The following is a 25,110-nucleotide window of genomic DNA, read 5'->3' as shown; positions in this document are numbered from 1 at the left end:
TTCAATGGAATGAAAGATGAAACTCTTAATTAAATTTTAGAAAAATACTTACAGCTCACTTGCATGAGTAGTTTCTAATACTTCACTTAATTTATCTTTTCTGAAAAAGCACTTGTAGCCTATTAGGAAAGTATTTAAGAATTAAAATGCAAGTAACATTTAGACAAAAGCAACAAGTTTAAAATCTTATATCATTCAGCTCATCATGTGGTAAGTTAGCAGACTAGGGAATCAAAAAAGAATGTTTTATGAGAGACTCCCTTTTAACACCTTTCTGCCTGGAATGCTCTCCCTGCAGAGGGCTGCATGGCCAACACCTTACCTTCTCCAAGTCTCTGCTCAAAATTTTCTTGGCCAGTGAAGTGGAGACTTGCCTCCCTGTTTGAATCCACAACACGAATCCTTCTGTCCTGGTACCAGCTGCCTTTAACCTGCTCTGAATTTTCCCCAATGCACTTATGGATCCACTGTATTACTCGATTATTTGTTGTATTCATGGCTTATCATCTGTTCCCTTCTAGAATGCAAAGGCTTCATGAGGGCAGCAATTATTCTCCCTTCTGTTCTCAGATGTGGTTTTTGGACTCGGAATGAATGCATGTTTTGAGAAGGATCTTTCTGGTTGCAGTGTGCAGAGTGACTGTGGGGATGAGGTTTCCAGGTTGGCAGTAAGGAGACCATGTGGGTGACTTGCAACAATCCTGAAGACAGGCGACAGAACAATGAAATGCACAGAGGGGACCTGATTTCAGATATATATTTGTAGGCAGAGTCAACAGGGTTTACTAATGGGATGGATATACAGTGTGAAAAAGAGAGGAAGATCAAGAATGACACAGAAGTTTTGGAATTGCTGTTTGCTGAGATGTGGAAGGCTACAGGAAACATGGTTTGGGATTGGGAGGTTTCTATGATGATGAGGCAGATCTCTATAAGAGGCTGGACTTCATTGGAAAGATTTTGGTTTTGGAGATACAAATTTGGGAGTCACCAGTCCTAAAGGAAGCTCAAGAATTCAGCTGGTGAGGTAGGGGAGCCAAGAGAGTATCAGGTGAAGAAAGGCAAAGTGAGGTGGGAGGAATGGATGACAGCCTTGTTAAACACTGTCACCAGGTGGAAATGAGGTTGAGCGTTGACCACTGGAGCTTGTAGCGTGGCATTCATTGGTGAGCCTGAAAAGAACAGTGTAACAGTGCGAGCTTTTTTTTTCCAAATAAGTTATGCCATGTTGATGACTTATTTTGAATTTATAATTACTAACACACCAGATCTTACCAGGTCAGCTGCGTCACACTAGCTGTCTCATTCTGTGTTTGTGCAGTGATTTCTTTTTCTCCCCATTATATTTCAGCCTATTAGTTTGTTTTGCTCCATTTAACTGATGTTGAAATATTTTAGAAGCTAGTTAATTTTATTTGAAAAGCAGAGGGGCAGAGAGGAAGAGAGGGACTGAAAGAGATCTCCCATCCACTGGTTTACTCCCCAAGTATATACAACACCTGGAGCTGGGCCAGGCCAAAGCCAGGAACTGGGAACTCAATCCTGGTTTCCTGTGTGGGCTGCAGGGACCCAGGCACTTGAGCCATCACCTACTGTCTCCCAAGGTGCACATCAGCAGGAAGCTGGAGTGGCGAGTGGAGTAGGGACATGAACCCAGGCACTCTTACATGGCATGCAGGTATCCTAAATGATGGCTTAACAGCTGAGCCAAATGCCTGTTCAGGAAATCTTTTGGAAATATGATTCCAACATAATTTTTTGATCCTCCCAAATATCTATGATGTTTATAAATTTGTTAATAGTATTTCTCTATCTTCAACCATTCATTAATTAAAATGTATAAATAGGAGAAACCTTAGTTTAATGACCTGTAGCATACCACCGGAGGCCTTATTTTAGGGAGATGTCAATTACTTAATCAACACTTTTTGGAACCAGTTATTTAAACAATTACAGCTAGCGCTTATGTATTATGCTACAAGAGAATTTCGAGTGATTTTGTCAGGTGTACTTATTAAATCTATATAGTGTTATATACAGTATTCTTGTGATTTACCTGTGTTAGCACCTCTGTGAGCCAAGGCAGTGAGCTTCTTAATATTAGATCCTCTGTGAAGGTAGAAGAGAACCTGACCTCTACTGTAGACGGCATGTCGATTAACACTGTCGTCAGCATTACCTGTAGGCAATCGGGGGCAATGTCATAAATAGCAAGGTGTCACAGCAATTTCGGTGCCCCTAGTGAAGACTGCTGAAAGGAAAATCACAGTTGGCTTTTTAGGATACTACAGCGTGGTAAACTGAGGAAGGACAAGGTCTTGGAGAGTTTAAGGGACATTTTAGAGCTCATAGCTATAAAGGAATGAACAAAATTACCAGTCTACTCAGGGAGCATTTAGAACTAGAGCCAGCCTTCAGGAGAAGATTGGAAGTGCAAGATGCAGAATTTAAAAAGTTGGACATTGGTCCTCAATATAAACTTCAGAAGGGTGCTTGTCAGATACCAGGTTTCTTACTGCAGCAGGTGAACAATCATCATAAGCAAGTTAATATTGTAATATAAAGAAGATGGCATAGATTTATCAAATATAATAAATACATATAAATACATATAAACATATAAACATAATAAATAGAGAACATATATATAATCTCATGAGTGAAGGAAAGACTCAGAGATTAAGTATGGACCTCAGGAAAAGGCAGGACAGTTGGACAAAGAATGGCTCAATGGTTTCCAGGGGCTGGGGCGGGGAAGGGTTTGACTCCCAAGGGACAGAAGGAGAGAATTTCTTGGGGGTGATCAAGCTGTTCTATACCCTGATTGTGGTGGTGTTTGTATGTGTTAAAACTCAGAGTTAGCCGGCGCCGTGGCTCAATAGGCTAATCCTCCACCTTGCGGCGCCGGCACACCGGGTTCTAGTCCCGGTCGGGGCACCGGATTCTGTCCCGGTTGCCCCTCTTCCAGGCCAGCTCTCTGCTATGGCCAGGGAGTGCAGTGGAGGATGGCCCAGGTGCTTGGGCCCTGCACCCCATGGGAGACCAGGAAAAGCACCTGGCTCCTGGCTCCTGCCATCGGATCAGCGCGGTGCGCCGGCTGCAGCGGCGGCCATTGGAGAGTGAACCAACGGCAAAGGAAGACCTTTCTCTCTGTCTCTCTCTCACTGTCCACTCTGCCTGTCAAAAAAAAAAAAAAAAAAACAACTCAGAGTTATACATTCTCCCCCAAAAAGGAATTTCATGGTACCTAAATTAAAAACTGATCACAGGAACTGTGAGTGATAGAACAGACCCTAGAATATGAAATTTATGACTCTCTTAACACACTGTCCTGTATCTTCTCTTTTTGTTGATTGTCACTAATCTTTGTGTCTCTGTCTCCTATAAAGAGCGTCCTCTTTTCAACCATCAAAATACATCCAACTTTTTTTTTTTTTTTTTTTTTTTTTTTAGGTCACAGAGTGTTCCAAAGCACTCAAGATAATTTCTTTGCTTACTCTCAGACTGCTGCAAAGCATGGGGAGAATGTTTCTGGCAAAGGATTGCAGCAAACCAGAGTGGTTAGAGAGAGAATGGCCCATTTCAGGGACTGAAAAGTTAGCTTGTGTGGCTGGGCTGGAGAAAGAAGGGGAGGCAGGAGGCAGTGGTGAACAAAATGTATCCGGAGAGTTAACAGTTGGACCTTCCAAAGCAATAATAGACATCTTGGATCTTATTCGAAGAGAAATGGCCTGTAAACCACTGTAGCTTACCTTAAGCAGGGATTGACCAGATGGCAGTTAGGAACGTGGCTGGGGCTGCAGCGTGGAGGGTGGGTTACTGCGCGGGGTACAATCATCTGGTGGAGGCAGCTCTTGCAGCATATTAGCCAAGAAGTGAAGTCCGCTTGATACAAGGAAGTGCTGCCCAGCAGGAGGAGGGCGGGATCAGGGGGGCTGGGGCTGTGGTGCTCACCAAGGGCCATTTGTCAATATCTGAGATATTTTTCATGGTTCACTTGGGAATTGGGGGCCCCTGTGACATCTAGGATATAGAGGTTAGAGGTGTTTCCAAATGTCTTATATGGTACAGGGCTACCCAACCCCTACCAAATAATGCTGCCAATAGTGCTGAAATTAAGAAATGCTGGTGAAGGGGATGGCAATGGATATGGAGGGAGGATAGGTTTGAAAGAGGTTTAGGGGGTGAAATGGGTAGCACTTGAGGAAAAGGGATAGGGCAGGATGTAAATCTCTGGTTTGGCCATCTGGGTAGATGGTGTGCTTGTCAGTGAAGGACAGGAAACTCCAGAGGTTAGGAGTCTGGCTCATCAAGGGGAACAGGGATTTTTTTTTCTTTTCATTTATTCTTTGGCCTCTCTGTTAATTTTTTTCTGCTTCATTCATCCTATTCCTTTCGTTTCTAGAACATCACTTTCCTGGGAAAGAAAGGGTTATTGGTGGTGGTGGCGGTGGCGGGGGTTCTAACCACACCCTAATCTTTTACTAGCTAACAACTTGCTAATTCATAGACAAGTTAATTATAAAGTTAACATGAAAGGATGTGGAGCATTTAATAACCAACCATTACTTTTAATAGAAGATAATTGTTAGTCAAGTAAAAATTCCAGAATGCAGAATCCTTGAGAGTGAATAGCTATGGAGTGGAGTGGTTGGGAAACAAAGGGAAGCGACCCTTGAGGGCTGGAGGGGATAAGGTCCAAAGACTGCCTGCCTGTAAGTCACTGTTGTCACTGGTCTTGACTGCCAGGTGCTGCCTTGCCTGGATCTGGGGTCTTGCCCTCTGCATACCAAGTGCTGTTAGAACCCCAAACTGAGTGTCAGCTGCTGATTGCCACCTGCATCTGTAGCTTCCTATTTATTTTTTGGTCCCTAGGGATGTTTCTTACTTCCATGAAAATGCATTTATTTATTTGTAGTATATTTTAGACAACATTTCCAGTGTCCTGTAGTGGATGCTATTTTATGTCTAATGGGATAATCTGCTTAAGGTTTTTGAACCTGAAGCAGACAGAATCCTGCATCAGATCCATAGGAATAGGAAATTTCTAGAATAGTTTCAGTAAAATATACAGAGGGAGTTGGTATTTAATTTCTTTTTATGAAACTTCAAGTAAATGATGATTCACCCAGTAATTTTGTCATTCTTTAATGCCTTTATAAAAGTAGACATGATTTTTTATTGATTATTTAATTTATTTGAAAGGCAGAGTTATAGAGACACAGATTTTCCATCCATTGGTTCATTCTACAAATGGCTGCAATGGCCAGGGCTGGGCAGTTGAAGCCAGGAATCTGGAACCCTATCTGGATCTTTCATATGGATGACAGGGGCCTAAGCACTTGGACCATTTTCTGCTGCTTTCCCAGGGGCCATAGCAGGGAGTTGGATCTGAAGTAAAGCAGCCAGGACTTGATCTGGCACTTATACGGGATGCTGGCATGATAAGTAGCGGCTTAACTTGTTGCACCACACCAGCCCTGACAATGGCTTTTTAAAAGTTTTATTTTATTTTATTTGAAAGACAGAGTGACAGAGAAAGGAGAGACACCTGCTATTTTACTCTCCAAATAGCTGCCAGCAGCTGGGGCTGGGCCAGGCTAAAGCCAGGAACCAGGAACTCCATCCAGGTTTCCCACCTGGGGGACAGGGCCCAAGCGCTTGGGCCATGATCTACTGCCTTGCCAGGCACTTTAGCAGGGAGCTGGATTGGAAGTGGAGCAGCTGGGACCGAATCAGTGCTCTGATATGAGATGATGGCATGATGAGCGGCAGCCTACCCCGTTGTGCCACAACACCGGCCTTAACATGTTTTTATTTTTCAAAATTGTAATTTCAGGTCATTAGAATAACCAGAAACAAAAATCCACAATTTAAAATCTCACATACAGGCCGGCGCCGTGGCTCACTAGGCTAATCCTCCGCCTAGCGGCGCCGGCACACCAGGTTCTAGTCCCGGTCGGGGCGCCGGATTCTGTCCCGGTTGCCCCTCTTCCAGGCCAGCCCGCTGCTGTGGCCAGGGAGTGCAGTGGAGGATGGCCCAGGTGCTTGGGCCCTGCACCCCATGGGAGACCAGGAAAAGCACCTGGCTCCTGGCTCCTGCCATCGGATCAGCGCGGTGCGCCGGCCGCAGCGCGCTGGCCGCGGCGGCCATTGGAGGGTGAACCAACGGCAAAGGAAGACCTTTCTCTCAGTCTCTCTCTCTCTCACTGTCCACTCTGCCTGTCAAAAAAAAAAAAAAATCTCACATACATGATTCTTAGTTTTAGGCTTTTAAATAAAATTTTGTTAATTTCATGATATTCCAGAAGAGTAAAATAATATAGCAAAATTTAATTACATGGAGACTCTGACAACAAATTATTAACAAGAGTCAGATAAACTTTGTAACATTATGAAATAAAATTAATAGTTAAACATTTTATGGGGAAATAGACTATATAATTGAAATACTATTTCTTTGACAATCTAACACAAAATACTAAAGAGAAAGGCTCTTGTTAACTGAATCTAAAACTGAGAGAAAAGTGAGCTTTAGAGTTTCTGGTTATTTACTGTTTATTATAATGAAAATGTATTAGGTAGCATTAGAATGTCAAGAATAATTCTGTTTTCTGCATATTGTCAGGCAACAATGTGATTCCTACTTGGGTCAGATATCCATTATTAATAGAAGACCAGATATCACTAGAAAGTTGGCTAGCAGTTATATGTGCATGTGTGCACATATACATACATGAATGTAATTTATCATTTTAGTAGTTCTAGGTGGAAAAATTCAGTGGTCATCACCCTAAAGACTAAATAAGCATTTGGAAAAATTCAACATCCTTTCTTCTTTTAACTTGCTATTTTTTGTTTATTTGAGAGGTAGACACACAGAGAGACAGAGAGTGAGTGCAAGAGCAAGAGACAGTGAGCAGGTGTTCCCATCCACTCGTCTTTTCCCCAGGTACCTGCAATGGCCAGGGCTGGCCTGGTGCTGGAGCAAGGAGCTGGGATTCAATCTAGGTCTCCCGTGTGAGTGGCAGGAACGCAGTTCCTTCAGCCGTCACTAGAGTGTGCACTGTTGAGAAGCTGGAAGCAGGAACCAGAGCTCAGAATCAGATCCAGGCACTCTGACGTGGGATGTGGGCATCTTAACCACTAGGCTGACTACCTGTTCCCCAACATCTTTTCTTAACAGAATTATTAAAGTATAAGTAGATGGATAATTCCTTAATATGGGAAATTATACATGTACCTCATGTCAGAATGATACCAAATGGAGAAACTATGAAAGCCTTACTACTATAATGACAAATAAGTCAAGGGTGACAGTTATCATTTTTTGATATTGACCTAAAGTACAGACAGAAAGATATGACAACAAGTAGGTAGATAGTGATGGAACCAATTCAAAACCATGTATCATGATTCTAGGAATGAGTCAGGATTAGGCGTAGCACTCCTTGGCCAAGATTAAATAAACTGGAAATACCTAATTTGGGAATGTAAAAGATACTGAAGATTAAATATGATTATTAAAAGGTAGAAGAATAACATCTACCAGAGCAAATAGAAGTATGTTTTATGAAATTTCTATTTTGTATATGTTTAAAAGTAAGAAAATATAGACTCTGTGACATAGAAGATCTAAGCAAGGAGAAGAGAACAGATTACACTGAAAAGTTGTGTACTGAGAAATCAACTGAACTGAAAGAAAGGTAAATGAAATCAGAAGTGATTAAACTAAGTAAAATTAAATCATCTAAATGCACTGAACTATAGCACTCAATCTATGGAAAAGAAAGCAATGTAGGGCTGGCACTGTTGCACAGCAGGTTAACGCCCTGGCCTGAAGTGCCAGTATCCCACATAGGTGCCGGTTCCAGACCCGGCTGCTCCAGCTCTCTGCTATGGCTGGGAAAGCAGTACAAGATGGTCCAAGTCCTTGGGCTCCTGCACCCATGTGGGGGACCTGGAAGAAGTTTCTGGCTCCTACCTTTGGATTGGCACAGCTCCGGCCATTGTGACCAATTGGGGAGTGAACCAGCGGATGAAAGACCTCTCTCTCTCTCTCTACCTCTCCTCTCTCTCAGACTCTGACTTTCAAATAAATAGATAAATCTTTAAAAAATATATAAAAACAAGAAAGCAATGTAGTAGGAAAGCTAACTTAAGAAGCTCTGACAGATTACAAGAAGAGAATAATGGTAAAAATGTGTAAATTCCCAGGAGGAAAGAGAACTGCATGTGAACTTATGAAGACAGTGTTTGAAAAGATGAAAAATGATCAAAGTAGTGTGTTGAGTATAAACAGTAATTTTGTTTCCTTTGCTGGGGAAAGTTTATAGATATTGAGTGACATCATTTGTGACACTTATAACTAGGGACATATACAATCAAGTGTTTTAGAATTTAAAATAAACCTGCTTTTTTTCAAATTACTAGAGAAGACAAGACTCAGGAAAAGATAGTTCCTTTTTTTTTCTTTCTTTTACTTTTGAAAGATAGTTCTTAGAGTAAAAGTTAGAAAATGGCAAAAAAAAAGTATAAACAAAAATTATGAAATAAGATGTGAAATTATTTCAATTTTAAAATTCATACTTCAATTATTTCAATGATAGAAAATATCAATGGGTTAGGTTCCTCTATTAAAAACTCACACCTCTTCTGGCATGGCTAAGTAGGGTCCTAGTTAAATGATTTTCCTTCAGCTAACAGTAATAAATTCTATTCAAAATTTTCAAGAAAATTAGTTGAAGGTTCTGGAGAGTGACAAGGCAGGCAGATTCTAGAGAAAAGATAAATCTTGGACGAAGTTCCAGCATCAAGAGCATATAAACCCTGCCCTACTCTACCGTCTGACTGATGCATGTACGGGGGGATCAGGGAAGGGTTTCAGAACTGACATTTCATCCACTGCCCAAGGAATTTGTAGTTCGAGTCCAGTCAAAGAAATTTCACAAAGGTGGATAGGCATATATCAACACTCTTCAGCAAGTAAAATAGAATCCATGGCACAACATTCACAAGATGCAGAACATAGTCCAGAAGTGATATTCAGGAAAATGTGATCCATCCTCAAGAGAAAAAGAACCAACAGAGACAAAGACCAATATGGCCTACATGAGGGAATAAGGACATCGCAGCAGTGATGTGACTGCAGCTGCTCAGGGAATGAGGTAAAGGAAAATAAGTTCATAATGAATGAAAAGACAGAAAATATGAGCAGAGAAATGAAACCATGACCATAACAAAGTAAGTTAAGCTTTGAAAAAGACTGTTATCTTAAATAAAAATTCACTTGATGTGCTTAAAAGCAGAATGGAGACCGTGGAGGAAAGAATAAGAGAATTTTAAATTTTAAATTAGCTAATATGAAGAATAGAAAGAAAATGATAAAAGAAACAGCTATAGGCATTTGTAGAATCATAGCAAGTTTTCTTTTTTTTTTTTTTTTTTGACAGGCAGAGTGGACAGTGAGAGAGAGAGACAGAGAGAAAGGTCTTCCTTTGCCGTTGGTTCACCCTGCAATGGCCGCCGCGGCCGGCGCGCTGCAGCCGGCGCACCACGCTGATCCGATGGCAGGAGCCAGGAGCCAGGTACTTATCCTGGTCTCCCATGCGGGTGCAGGGCCCAAGCACTTTGGGCCATCCTCCACTGCACTCCCTGGCCACAGCAGAGAGTTGGCCTGGAAGAGGGGCAACCGGGACAGAATCCGGCGCCCTGACCGGGACTAGAACCCGGTGTGCCGGCGCCGCTAGGCGGAGGATTAGCCTAGTGAGCCGTGGCGCCGGCAGCAAGTTTTCTAACGTATTTCTGATTGGAATCATGGAAGGCAAGGAGAGAGGAGACAGACAGATTTTTGAAGAAATAATGAATGAAAATGTTCCAAATCTGAGTGAACACAAAAATACAAGGATACTTCAAAATGTTTGTGGAAAATTTGCATATCTTTCAATTCTCTTTTTTCCAAGAGGTACTCTTTTATGGGTATTTAGATTTAAGATGCTTAGTGACCTTCTAGCAAAGTAAGTACTAGAAAGCCCTTACGTAGGCATTCCATAATCAAACTAGAAAACTAGGTAAAGAGAAAATATTGAAGGCAACCAGAGAAAAACATGACACGTTAAATATGAAGAAACCACAGTTAGGAACTGATGACGACTGTTGGAAGTTCTGGAGGTCAGAGACAGTGCAACTACATCTTTAAAATGTTGGAGGAAAACCTTTCAACTTAGAGTTTTTTTTTTAAAGATTTATTTATTTATTTGAAAGAGTTACACAGAGAAGGAGAAGCAGAGAGAGAGGGACGTCTTCCATCCTCTGGTTCACTCCCCAGTTGGCCGCAACAGCCGGAGCGGAGCTGCACCAGTCTGAAGCCAGGAGCCAGGAGTTTCTTCTGGGTCTTTCACTTGGGTGCAGGAGCCCAAGGACTTGGACCATCCTCAACTGCTTTCCCAGGCATAGCAGAGAGCTGGATCGGAAGTGGAGTAGTGGGTTCTCAAACTGACACCCATATGGTATGCTGGTGGCAGCTTTTACCTGCTGTGCCACAATGCCAGCCCCTTAACTTAGAGTTTTATATGCAATGAAAGTTTCCTTAGAAAATGAAGATGAAATAAAGACGTTCTAAGAAAGAGGAAAATTCAGAGACCTTATCACCATCAGACCTGTACTATGACAGATTTCAAAACTAGTTCTTCAAATTGAAGAGAAATGATAATGGAAGTGAGAGAGCATCAGAAACCCCAAGTATTGTTATAACATGTCTGAACAGAGGGGAATAAAGGAAATCAAATAATAAAGTAATAGGCCCCCAAATTAAATGTTAGTGAACTAAACATTTCAATGGAAAGGTAGAGATACCAGAATGGGTAAAAAGAATGCTCCGGGCTTACTTTAAACACAAAGACACAGATGGGTTCAAGGTAATTGGATGTAAAAAGATAGAAGCAGTAATGACACAGAGGCTGACTTGCATTATTTTCAAGAAGTTGCTGTCAATCTTCTATTTGTTCTCCTGTATGTAATGGACATGTATCCTTTGTCCACTGTCTGCTTATAAGATTTTTTTTTCTTTCTCATCAGTTTGGAGAGGTTTGATGATAATATGCCTTGCTATCACTTTCTTCGTGTTTCTTGTGATTGGAGTTTATTGAACATCTTAGATCTATATGTTTATAATTTTCAAGTTGGAAAATATTTGGCCATTATTTCCTGAAATGCTTTTATCTATTTCTTCCTGCCCTCTCTTTGAGTACTGAAATTACATCTATTTAAGGGTAGTTAAAATTTTTGTGGAAAGTGGAATTAAAAGATAAGCTTATTTTGGTGGAAAAATTTAGAAATGCTTTCATGGTTTTTTCATAATATGCATTTCCACAAACTTTTTGAAACCCCCTAGCATTAAACTACTTAGAGCTGTCCAACATCTCACTATTTTCTCTATTCCTTTTTCTTGTTTTTTCTTTTCCATGATTTTATCTTGGATAGACGCTTTTGCCATGTCTTCAAGATCATTAAAATTTTCTCCTTAAGTGTCTAATTTGCTGTTGCTTCCATCCAACATATTTTTTATCTTGCATATATTGTAGTTTTCATCTATGAGAAGTCATCTTGGGTCTTTTTTATGTTTTCCATATCTGTTTAATGTGGTCAGTTTTTTTTTTTTTTTTTTTTAAGATTTTATTTATTTGAGAGGTAGAGTTACAGACAGTGAGAGGGAGAGACAGAGAGAAAAGTCTTCCTTTTGTTGGTTCACTCCCCAAATGGCTGCAACATCTGGAGCTGCCCCGATCCGAAGCCAGGAGTCAGGAGCTTCTTCTAGGTCTCCCACGTGGGCACGGGGGCCCAAGGACTTGGGCCACCTTCTACTGCTTTCCCAGGCCATAGTATAGAGCCGGATTGGAAGAGGAGCAGTTGGGACTAGAACTAGTGCCCATATGAGGTGCCGGTGCTGCAGGCAGAGGATTAACCTACTACACCATGGCACCGGCCCCAATGTGGTCAGTCTTTCCTCTAGCTGTTTGAACACATGAAATACAGCAATAACTGTGTCAATGTCCTTCTAAATTTATCATCTCTGTTATTTCTAGGGCTATTTCTTTGGATGAGAAATCATTATGGGTCATACTTTCTCATTTCTTTATATGCTTTGTCATTGTTTATTGGATGCCAGATGTGTACATTTAGCTTGTTGGGTGGTGGATAGTTTTGCTTACCTATATATTGAACTTTGTTCTCTTTCTTAGAAACAGTTTAGTTCTTTATGTATTGCAGGACCAGGGCAGCATTTAGTCTTGGAGGCAAATCAGTACTCTACCTAATGCCTCGTGAATTAAGTCTTCCAATTAGACTTGTGAGACTAGACACTATTCCTAAGCACGTGTAGGAGTTCCAGGGGTGCTTTCCTCCGATACTGTCAGATGACTTTATTCCCTGGCTTCAGGTAGTTTTCTCACACACTGTGCTGACCGGCAACCAGTTGAGGCCTCCACCTGGGCACTCAGCTGGTCTCCAGGGCACTCTCGCTGGGCTGTGCTCTTTTCTGTGCTCCTCCGCCCTGTACTCTGTTGGCCTTCGCCTCCCTGGGCTCCCATGCATCTCTGCCTGGGTTCCCCTTCCATGTACTGCAGGCTCCAGGCTGGGGCCGGTGTGGATCTCTCTGCTTGTGCCCTTGTTCTGAGGGATAACTGTCCTTTGTTGCTGTGTCCAGTAGTTACACGAAGATCTGAATGGCAGGTGTAGGGATCATGGAGGGCCACTCTAAAAGTCTACCTGCCACAGTTGCTTCAAGGGACAGCTTGGCGGAGAATGTGGCATTTGAGTATTAGAATCTATAGTATTAGAAAAGAAGGTAGTGGGGATGTTTAAGTGCAGGCTCTGCCTAGACAGCCTTCAGTCTTCACTGCTTGGTGGCACCATGCTCATTTTTTCAATGTAGTCCAGGTCCTTTGTTAGCTCTGCAAACCTGACTTGGAACCCTGACATAAAAATGACAAGCTTCCTGCTCTGTGGATTATGTTTCTGTGTTGTGTCTCCTTCTACCTTGTATTCTATTTTTGTGGTCTGGTTTTGTCTGTCAGCCATTGTAAGCCCACTGGTCACAGCAGAGTTCTGAAAAAGTCTGTAGATTTTGGCATCATTAAAATCCTTGGTTCTAAGCTAAGGTCTGTCCATTATTGGCTAGGTGTTCATCAAATTCATATTTTTTTCTGGATGTCTAAAATAATTTTATTTACTTTTTTTGCAATTTAAAAAATTTGTATGAGGTGAGCAGATTTCATGTATTTATATATACAGATCTAGGAGCATGGTGATTCTTGCCACCCTACCCTCCCTACCACTAACACTCCCACCCTTCCTCCTCCTTCCTTCTTTATTTTTTTAATTTTTGCAATGACATACTTTCAGTTTATTTTACAATCATAAGCTTAACCCACCACTAAGTAAAGAATTCAACAAATAGTAAGAAAAAAACTGTTCCTCAATGGTAGAGACAAGGGCTATAAATAATAATAAAATCTCAAAATGTCAACTTTGCTCATATATATTACATTTTTGTACTCCATTGGCTACCACAAATCAGGGAAAACATAATATTTGTCTTTTTAGAACTGGCTTATTTCACTAGGTGTAATGGTTTCCAGTTGTACCCATTTTGTTGCGAAACAGGATTTCATTCTTTTTTTTTTTTTTTTTTTTTTTTGACAGGCAGAGTTAGTGAGAGAGAGAGACAGAGAGAAAGGTCTTCCTTTTCCGTTGGTTCACTCCCCTAATGGCCGCTATGGTTGGTGTGCTACACTGATCTGAAGCCAGGAGCCAGGTGCTTCCTCCTGGTCTCCCATGCGGGTGCAGGGCCCAAGCACTTGGGCCATCCTCCACTGTACTCCTGGGCCAAAGCAGAGAGCTGGACTGGAAGAGGAAAAACCAGGACAGAATCTGGCACCCTGACCGGGACTAGAACCCGGGGTGCTGGTGCCACAGGCGGAGGATTAGCCTAGTGAGCCGCGGCGCCAGCCAGGATTTCATTCTTTTTCATGGCTGAGTAGTAGTCCATAGTGTTTATATACAACATTTACTCTATGCAGTCATAGATTGATGGACATCTGGGTTGATTCCATATTTTAGCTATTGTGAATTGAGCTGCAATAAACATGGGGTACAGATCACTCTTTAATATGCTGATTTCATTTCATTTGGGTAAATTCCCAGGAATGGGATAGCTGGATGATATGGTATATCTACTTTTAGATTTCAGGGGAATTTTCATATTGTCTTCACAATGCTGTACTAATTTATATTCCCACCAGCAGTGTATTAGGGTAACTTTTTCCCCCATATCCTCACCAGCATTTATTGTTTGTTGATTTCTGCATGAGCGTCATTCTGACCTGGTTGAGGTGAAGCCTCATTGTGGTTTTGATTTGCATCTCCCTGATGACAAATGATCCTGAGAATTTTTTCATGTGAAAAAGAATGAAATCCTGTTTTGCAACAAAATGGATGCAACTGAAAACCATTATACCCAGTGAAATAAGCCAGTTATAAAAAGACAAATGTCATATGTTTTCCATGATTTGTGGTAGCCAACAGAGTACAAAAAAATGTTGGCCATTTGAGTTTTGAAACATGCCTGTTTAAATGCTTTGTCCATTTCTTAACTGGATTGTTTCTGGATTAAGGATCTAAATCTGTGACCTGATATCATCAAATTACTAGAGGAGAATATTGGGGAAACTCTGTAAGACATTGGTGTTGGCAAAGACTTCTTGGAAAAGATCCCAGAAGCATAGGCAATAAAAGCAAAAATAGACAAATGGGATTACATCAAGCTAAGAAGCTTCTGCACTGCAGAGGAAATACTCAACAAAGTGAAGAAGGAATTGACAGAATAGGAGATAATATTTGCAAACTATGCCTCTGATAAAAGATTAATATCCAGAATCTATAAAATGCATAAGAAACTCAACAACAACGTTAGTATTTTTATGTCAGAAACTTTTATTTAGTTGAGGCAGAAGGACGGAGAGACACAGACAAGAGCAAGCTCTCATCTACCTATTTACTCCCTAAATGCCTCTAAGAGCTGGAGCTGGGCTGCAGCTGAAGCCAGGAGCTAGGAACACAATCCAGATCTCCCACGTGGATGATAGGAACCCAGTTACTAGCTAGAGGTTGGTATGGAACCTAGGTACTTTGATAGGGGAAATGTGTGTATTAACCATCAGGCCAAATGCCCAACCCCAGCAAATTATTCTTAAAACTCTATTTGTTTATTTATCTGTAAAATGGAGGTAAAAGATCCTTTGCAGGATTATTATGATTTGTGTACAGTGCCTGGAAAATTTCCAGGCTTGTAGTTATTCTGTCTTTATTCCTCATTTTATCTTTTGCCTTTAGCAGTCATTTTGGTGCAGATGTAAATAGTAGACATTCATGAATGAAGGTTGTAGAGATTATCAAATTTTAATAGCATATGGGAACATTTAATTAACTATATTATCTACAGATAGATTTAGTAAAATATTATTTGAACTTTAGTTCTTTTTTGTTTTTATTTTTTAAAGATTTATTTATTTATTTGATAGGATTACAGAAAGAGGGAGAAAGAGAGAATGTCCATTGGCTCACTCCCCAGATGGCTGCAGCAGCCATGGCTGGGCCAAGCCAGAGCCAGGCGTGAGGAGCTCCATCTGGCTCTCCCACGTGGGTGGCAGGGGTTCAAGCACTTGGCTCTCCTCTGCTGCTTTCCCAGGCTCGATAGCATGGAGCTGGATTGGAAGTGTAGCTGCTGGGACACGAGCTGGTGCCCTAATGGGATGCCAGCTTCACAAGTGGCAGCTGTACCCTCTATGCCATACCAGCCCCTCCCCTTGTAAAGAAGCTAAGTAGCTGTTGTTGCTTAAGTGGTCTAATGGTGTACTTTTCTTTTTAACCTATAATAAAATAAGAACCTCCTGGAGGGATAAGTCAGATTTTTGTGGATCCATAAAAGCATATAATTATTTTGTTAATTTATAGAAAAACTCTTTTTAATTGTCTTAAAAGTTTTCTTACTCTAAACTGGTATGTTCATAGATAAATAAGCATCATTCACCCTCTTGTCCTGATACTTAGAGTTTTAAGGAAGAGATCTGCCCAGTCATGTGCATCTCTAAAGTATTTATGTAGGTACTTGTAATTATTTTAAAAATCCTCTTTGCATGTATTTCATCTGTAAGTATTATTCTGGTTATTCGCTGTGGAGGGTTTAGAGGTCCTTATGCCATTCTCTACAAAATGAGTGCCCTGTAATTCCAGTACTCTATCTCATAAGGCCAAGTGTTCTCTGTTTAGAGATCATTAAAAAGTTCCTAGGCATGAACTGCTGAATTTTTAAATAGTATTTAGTAAATAATGACAAATGTTGATATGAATGTATTTTTAAAATCTTTATGTCTAAGAAAAATAACATTAAACAACTAATATTAAAAATTTTGGTAGCTAAATAACATTTCAGGAGATGGAGCAATTGCATTGATAATTAGCATAATATTTGAATTGCAGAAAAACTCTTCAATTTAATGAGTACAATCTTTTTTCACTTAAGAGTCCTATAAAATCATAAAGATTTTTAAGCGAAATGATTTCTATTTAGAATTCTGTTTGGAAAATACTTTTCCGAGCAGAAAGTTTTGAATTATATACCTTTGGAAAGGTTGATTTTTTTTTTTTTGACAGGCAGAGTGGACAGTGAGAGAGAGAGACAGAGAGAAAGGTCTTCCTTTGCCGTTGGTTCACCCCCCAATGGCCGCCGCGGCCAGCGCGCTGTGGCTGGCGCACCGCGGCTGGCGCACCGCGCTGATCCGATGACAGGAGCCAGGTACTTATCCTGGTCTCCCATGGGGTGCAGGGCCCAAGCACTTGGGCCATCCTCCACTGCACTCCCTGGCCATAGCAGAGAGCTGGCCTGGAAGAGGGGCAACCGGGACAGAATCCGGCCCCCCGACCGGGACTAGAGCCTGGCGTGCCGGCGCCGCAAGGCAGAGGATTAGCCTAGTGAGCCGCGGCGCCAGCCTGGAAAGGTTGATTTTTAAAAAGTTAACCCTCTAAAAATTAAGTTCTTAATGTGAAAAGGCATAGTTATTCTGCTTTAACTTTGCTGATGCTGATGAGTGGACGTCCGTTAATCAAGAGTATTTACAAGTGGGCCTTCCCATCTCTCATTGTCATTAACATGCTGAAAGGTGCCTGCTTTCAGCTGCATCTCAGAAACGTATGTATACATAGAATAATGTGACTCTGCAAATAAGACCAAAGGCTGCCTTGATGTAAATGTTCATCGGTGTAATACCTTAGCTTTAGTTCTATAACAGTCATGTGTATTTTTCTCCAGTAAAATTTTCAAGAGCTCATTGAGAAATAATTGATATGATAAATGGTACACATTTAAAGCATGCCGTTAGAAAAATATTGGCATAGGCACATATCTGTGAAACCATCATCATGGTCAGCATAGTGAACATTGCCATCGCCCCCAGGTGATGTGCCCTTTCTTCCTCTCTCACTACCGACCCTGCCCTCCCTTCCCCCAGGCAATCACTGATTTGCCATTGCTGTAGATTATGTTGCTTTTTAAGAGTGTTATGTAAGTGGAATCATACAGTATGCATTTATTGTTCAGGTCTGGCTTCTTTTAGTCCGTGTAACTATGTGAGATTCATCTGTCTTGTTGTGTGACCGAGTCATTTATCCTTTTTATCACTGAGACATTGTCACTGTAGAGATGTGCTGCAATTTGGTTACCCAGTCACCTAATGATGGACATTTGGACTGCTCTCAGTTTTTCACCATTACAAAGAAAGCTGAAGTCTTCAGCTGGTATGAGCATTGAGTGTGTTTTAATCTTGTTTTCAAGTTTTGCCACCTCCTGGAAGTCATGGCTATCACCTCTTATCATCTGTGATGTTTCAGGCACCTTTCCCAGCAGCTTGGTAATTAGGGAAGACTATGGAAATACTTAACTTTAAGCTTATTTCCTGCATTTTACTCATTAGAGGTACTGATTATGAGAAAGAAAAGATCTCATTTTGAATTTTGAAATCCTAACAGCCTGGCCAGCATTATCTTATCTTTTATAATACCCCTAAATAAAAATTTTAAATGTAACTAAATTGAAACCTCTAGTCCTTAATTAACCAAAGAGCTTATGCAAATACTTTCTTCACTGTAATGATGTTATGATGAATATTTTTCTAAAGAGAATACATGTTTCCTAATGACCATATTTTCTTTCCATAAGTAAATGTGGCAGTAAGTCTATCATAGTTATCAAGTTTTCTCTAAACAAGGAAACATAGGAAAGATCCTCTAATGCCATACTTAAAAAAAAATTGTGACAAAATCTAATTTGTGTCTTTTATTAGTGAAAAAACTTTTTATTGTTCCCCATTTTTTTACTTAACTCAAAATTTACAGTAACTTCTAAAAGGAATGTTTTTTATATAATAAGATTTCAAACTCTTGAAAGAATTTTCCGTGAAGTTTCCTTTTCAAAGAAAAATAAACAAAGCTTAGTATCTGTTGATCGTTTCTACTTGTTTGTCTTTGACAATAAGTGCGTGTGTGTGTGTGTGTGTGTGTGTGTGAATCAAGATATACTATGGCATACACATATATTAAAAGACACCTTTCTTGTTTGCATTTCTAGCTTAAGAATAGAGTTTTAATTTTTAGGCCATTTCATTTAAAGTAAAGAGAGATTTCTCTTCCTTGATATCAAATATGTAACCTTGATACACATCACAGTTTTGTCTTTTGATGTGTTTTCTAACGAGGGTATTGTTATTCTATAACTTTTAATTCTTTACTTAGAACTTCTTGTTATAGTCTGAGTGAAGAATTCCTTTCCCAGTAGAATCCTATTCATGTATTCAAGTGTTAAATACTTTTAAATATATCATCTTTTTATGTTGGGTTATTGATTGAGAATTTTGTAAATTATATCTTCCAAATTATTTCATTGTTTCTTTTTTTTCAAAGATTTATATTTTTATTTATGTGAAAGGCACAGAGAGAGAGAGAGAGAGGGATGGAGAGAAAAAGAGAACGATTTGGTTCATTCTCCAAATGGCCACAATAGCCAGAGCTGGGCAGGCTGAAACCAGGAGCCAGGAGTTTCTTCTGGGTCTCCCATGTTGTGTGCAGGGACCCAGGCACTTGGGTCATCTGCTGCTGCTTTCCCAGGCAACCTTAGCAGAGAGCTGGATTGGAAGTGGAGTAGCCAGGACAGAAACTGGTACCCATATGGGATGCCAGCATTAGAATTGGCAGGCTAACCTACTAGGCCACAATGCCGACCCCTCCTTGTTTCTTAATACAGTGGAAACTAATTTGATGGAATGGCTGTTTATTTTCTTTCTGTGACTGCTACTTTTTTCTCTTATTAAAATTATATTGAATTTTGCATAGTACTTGAATAGAAATCACTTTGGGTTATTTATTTATTTATTTTGGCTCCTTTTTTTTTTTATCAGTAGAAAGCTTTATTTGTAGGAGTAAAGAATAAACTAGCAGATGATTTAAACTAAGCACAAAGCTAATACTAGTATTTCCTTTCAGATCTCTATAAAAATGGACTCCAAAGAGCTAACTTCGTACCATTTATAGCTGTCCTGAAGGTAAGAAAATTCACACACTTGGGTTTGCTGATTGACATCAGATTGGCTGCCAGTCGAAGACTCTACTGAACTACCTTGGCCTTGGGTTCAAGCAGAATTCATTGTGACATTTGGACAGAAAATACTAGGCACAGGCACTAAAGGAGAAAACAATCTTTTTTATGTACTGTGTATCCATTTGCACATGATAAAAATTACAAAACCTAGCGCCGGCGCCGCGGCTCACTAGGCTAATCCTCCACCTAACGGCGCCGGCACACCGGGTTCTAGTCCCAGTTGGGGCGCCGGATTCTGTCCCGGTTGCCCCTCTTCCAGGCCAGCCCTCTGCTGTGGCCAGGGAGTGCAGTGGAGGATGGCCCAGGTGCATGGGCCCTGCACCCCATGGGAGACCAGGAAAAGCACCTGGCTCCTGGCTCCTGCCATCGGATCAGCGCGGTGCGCCGGCCGCAGCGCGCCAGCCGCGGCGGCCATTGGAGGGTGAACCAACGGCAAAGGAAGACCTTTCTCTCTGTCTCTCTCTCTCACTGTCCACTCTGCCTGTCAAAAAAAAAAAAAAAAAAAAAAATTACAAAACCTAGTCTAAATTATTGTCTAACTGAAACATTTGATAGTTTGTATTTTAAAATTTTTAATTTGAGATTTACTCATAAATATTATAGTGGAATGTTTAAACTTATACATTTATTTCTGGAAAAAAATGTTTCATGTTCCCTGTTTCCTTCAGGTTAATGGTCATTAGCATGTTTTCCCAGCTATTGAAGTTGCAATTCTAGAGTAGCATTATTACAAAAATATTCTAATATATTTAAATGTGATTGCCATCAAGTTATCATGAAATTATGTCAAGTTGAGGCACCTAAATAGTTTAAATATTTGTGTGTGTCATCACTGCATAGAGTTTAAAATAGTCTTCATTACAATATGATTAAGGATAAAATAGTCTCCTTTTTTACTGTTAATTCTAAGTAATCTTTGCATCATTATTCAATATACTTCCACATTCTACCAATAATTTTTGAGAACCTACTATGTGCAAAGTGCTACATGAGGCATAATGGGTAACGTGATTATTAAATAGGCCATTACTATAATCTAGTTGAGGATATAGTATATACACATATACCAGAAAGCAACATGTGTAGTGGGTACCAAAAAGAAGCATAATTATGTGCCAAAATTTAATTTTTGTAATTTTAGGGACATAATTTTTGCCAGCTCATGTCAGCATATCTGAAGACAGACTAAAGTATTTTTCTAAAATAAAAAAACTTAAAACTTCATAAATTCTTACCAAGAAGGAGGAGTTAAAATACTTTATCTCCAGATATTCTAAAGATGTAGGCAATCTTTTCGACACATATTTTAAACTAGAATTATTGTTAGTGCCAAACTTTATTCCCTATGCTATACTTAGGGGAATTAACACATCTGTTTCCTTGAACAATTTTAGGTTCTGAAGGATTTCGTTTTTTTCTGAGATATTTATAGATGTAAGGGAAAGTACTTTTGGAAGCTTTTTGCTGTTAGTAATTTTTTTCGCTTATTTTCATGTTTTGAATTTGGGGAGAAGGTTGTTTTGCAGCTTTTTCTCCACACTAAAAATTTAAAGTAAGATGGTATATCCAGACACTTTAGTATATACAAGGAAACTAAGAAAAAGAAATGCTAAAAATAGTGTCTCCGTATAGCACAACATACACAAATATAAAGACAGAAGTCTTGAAGAATGAAATAAACCAAGAGATTCTCAGGGAACTTTGTAGCTATACCTTTTTTTTTTTTTTCCTTTGTGGCCAGTACTATGGTTTGAATAGGATATGGCTTCCAAGCTCAAGCAGAGAGTTAAATCCCCAAGTCATAATTTAGTGGTACTAAGAGGGTGGGTACCTTGAGGTCCATCAATAAGTGAATAAATGTTATTATGTATGCATAAAATGGGTGATTATTCTTCCACAAGATGGGAATGAAATCTTTACAGGTCTTATAATACAAATAGCCTTGGAAACATCATGCTAAGTGAAATAAGCTAAACACAAAAGGACAAATAAATGATCGACTTACACAAAGTGCCTAGAAAAGACAAATTCCTAGAGCCAGAAAGTGGAATCCAGGTCCCCAGGGCCTGGGAGGAGGAAGGGAGTATTTGATGGGTACAAGAGTTGCTGTTCAGGGTCAGGGAAGTTCTGGAAATGAATGGTGGTGGTGGCTGCTCAGCATTGTGAATGTACTCAGTGTCACTGAAGTATGTGGGTAAAAATGATTAAAATGGCAAATTTTATGTTTATTTTATTGTAATGTTTTAAAAATGAAAAGCAAAAGCCTTGGACCTGGAGAGGTATAGAAATTGCTGAAGGGCATCTCCCCAGTCCCTGTAACAAAGCAAAGCAGAGCAAAGCAAAAGAGAAGGAAAGCAAAACAGGGAGACTCCTCTTGTGCTCTTGCATGCTCTGGAGTTTATTTTGCTGTTCTTTTTCTAATTTGCTGAGATTAATTTTTACCTCATTTCAACCTTCTTTCCTAAATGCATTTCCCTCTCATATTGCTTTAATTGCATCCATGAAGTTTTAAAGGTTAAATTAATTTGATTTATTTATTTGAAAAACCAGCGAGAGGGGGAGAGAGTGCATGAGAGGGTGAGCTCGTGAGCGCCCCCATCTGTTGGTTCGTTCCCTAAACGCCTGCAATGGCCTTAGTTGGGCTGGCGGAAGCTGGGAGCCAGGAACTCAATCCAGGCATAGGTGGCCGGGACTCATTGCTGCCTCCCAGGGTAGATATGAGCAGGAAGCTGGAGTCAAGAGCTGGAGCTGGATGCTGAACCCAAGTACTCTGATGTAGGATGGAGCATCTTAACTGCCATGATAAATGCCCACCCCCTCCATAAAGTTTTGATAGTTAGTATTTTTTTATCATCATTAAATTCAAAATATTTTCTAATTTCCATTGTGATTTCTTTAGCTCAGGGGATATCTAGAAGTATGTTACCCTATTTCTAAACCTAGGAGGATTTTCTGTTTATCATTTTGTTGTTTTTTCTGATATCTTAAGATTTTTATCATTTACATTTTCTAAACATTTATTACAGAAAGAGAGAGTTAGTGAGACAGAAAGCATTTCTGGCTGCTGTTCATTCCCTAAATGCCTGCAATGGTCATGGCTGGGCCTGGCAATAGCCAAGGGCTAGGAACTCAATCCAAGCTTACCGTGTTCGTGGCAGGGACCCAAGTACTTAAGCCTTCCCCTGCTGCCTCCTCGGGTTTGTACTAGTTGGAAGCTGAAGTTGGGAGCTAAGCTGGGACTTGAACCAGTCACTCGGAATGAGATGTGAGTGTCTCAGCTGGCAGCCTAACTGCTGTGCCCAACACCCTCTTGTTTAAAACTTTTGATTGGGGCAGGTGTTATGTTACAGTGGGTTAAGCCACTGCCTGTGACTTCGGCATCCCAGATGATACTAGTTCAAGTCCTGTATGCTCCACTTCCAATCCAGCTCCCTACTAATATGCCTGGGAAAGCAGCAGAAGATGGCTCCAGGCCCCTGCACCCATGTGGGAGACCCACAAGAAACTCCCGGCTTTGGCCCGACCCAGCCCTGGTCATTGCTGCCATCTGGGGAGTGATGGAAAATCTGTCTCTCTCTGTGTCTCTCCCTCCCTTTCTCTCTGTAATTCAGACTTTCAAATAAATACATAAATAAACCTTAAAAAAAACTATTTTGATGAACATATAATACTTGTATGTTTTTATGAGGTATAGTGTAATTTTCCAACAAATACACAGAGTATAGTTTCCTTAACAAATGCTTGGTTCCACTGTGGTGACAGAATATGCTATGTCTGTAGTCTGCCAAGTTTGTTCAAATTTACTTTTATGTATAGCATGTGGAAAATTTTTACAAATATTCTTTTTATTATTTAAAGTAGTGAGTACTCTCCAGTAGTGTATTATGCTATACACTTCATAATCAGATAAGGCTTTTAATTATAGCATTCAAATCATTGTTCTTATATTCTTTTCTCATCATTTACAGGGAGCCTTGTAGAAAACATCTCCCAGTATGATTGTAAATTTGTTTATTTTTCTTATAATTTTGTACATATTTAGAGGTTATAAGTTGCATACAAATTTTAAATGATTAAATGTTTGTTGCTTGTGAATGGAACTTTTAAAATCATTAAGCGGTAAAGTTTTTTGTTTCTACTATATTCATAACTGCCTGTTAAAGCATTTTAAAGAGATTTATCTATTTATTTAGATTTATTTTATTTATTTGACAGAGTTACAGAGAGAGGTAGACACAGAGAGAGGGAGAGAGGAATAGAGAGAGAGATCTCCCATTCGCTAGTTTACTCCCCAAATGGCTGTAATGGTCAGAATTGAGCCGATCCAAAGCTCGGAGCCAGGAGCTTCTTCCGGGTCTCCCACGTGGATGTAGGGGCCCAAGGACTTGGGCCATCTTCTACTGCTTTCCCAGGCCACAGCAGAGAGCTGCATTGAAAGTGGAGCAGCCAGGACTAGAACCAGTACTCATTTGGGATGCTGGCGCTTCAGACTGGGGCTTTAACTCGCTGTATCATAACACTGTCCCCGAGAGATTTATTTTTTGTTTGAAAGATAGAGTAACAGAGAGAGAAAGGGAAAGAGAGAGAGAGAAAGAGAGAGATATCTTCCATCTACTGGTTCACTTCCCAAATGGCTGCAATGGTTGTGACTGGGCCAAGCCAAAGCTGGGAGCCTGGAACTCCATCCAGGTCTCCCCATGGGTGGCAGGACCCAAACACTTGGGCCATCTTCTGCTGCTTTCCCAGGTGCATTAGCAGGGAGGTGAGGGCTGACCCTTCTGTGTCACAATGCTGACTCCCCTCAAAGCATTTTTATCAAGACATCTTTAAATCTTTCTCAGGTAATTCTAGCATCTCTTCATCTTGTCGTAATCATCTATTGGTTGTCGTTTTACATCCAGTTTGCGATCTTTGTTTTTGGTTTGAGTGATTCTTCAATTGCAACTTGAATATTTTTATAATTTGTCATGAAATTTTGGATCTTATTTTTGTAATCAAACTTTTTATTCTGGTAAAATATACATAACATAACATTTCCTATTGGGACCATTTTTAAGTATTAAGTGACATCAAGTATATTCATCATTACTTTCCATCTCCGGATTTCTCATATTACCAAATATCTGTTTGAAACAGTTACTCATTACATAAATCTTTTTCTCCCAACTCCTGATGGCCACCATTTGACTTTCTATCTCTATAAATTTGCCTTTTCTAGGTATCAAAAAGTGAAAAATATTTGTCCTTTGTCTCATTTGATTTAGCATAATATCTTCAAGATTTAGCCACATGTCAGAATCTGTCAGAATTCCATTCCTTTTTATGGCTTAAAAGTATTCCATTGTTGGGTGTGTGCGTGTGTGTGTATGTGTGTGTGTGTATGCCATGTTTTCTTTATTCATTCA

At 40.1% G+C, this 25,110-nt stretch overlaps 1 protein-coding gene across 9 annotated transcripts in view; it reads left to right on the top strand.

Moving 5' to 3' along the window:
* The window catches only part of AFG1L (AFG1 like ATPase), a 195,382-nt gene that overhangs the window by 72,314 nt on the left and 97,958 nt on the right, over window positions 1-25,110 (top strand). For all 9 annotated transcript variants that reach the window (XM_070073732.2, XM_070073733.2, XM_089333866.1 and 6 more), the window contains one exon: window positions 19,591-19,649. In XM_070073732.2, the coding sequence (XP_069929833.2) occupies window positions 19,591-19,649 (59 nt within the window). The remainder of the gene's footprint in view (window positions 1-19,590; window positions 19,650-25,110) is intronic.

The sequence above is a fragment of the Oryctolagus cuniculus genome, chromosome 5 (assembly GCF_051225735.1).
Source record: "Oryctolagus cuniculus isolate XC-2025 breed Fujian yellow rabbit chromosome 5, ASM5122573v1, whole genome shotgun sequence".
In the NCBI taxonomy this organism is placed as follows: domain Eukaryota; kingdom Metazoa; phylum Chordata; class Mammalia; order Lagomorpha; family Leporidae; genus Oryctolagus; species Oryctolagus cuniculus.
This window is presented reverse-complemented; position numbering and strand designations above follow the sequence as displayed.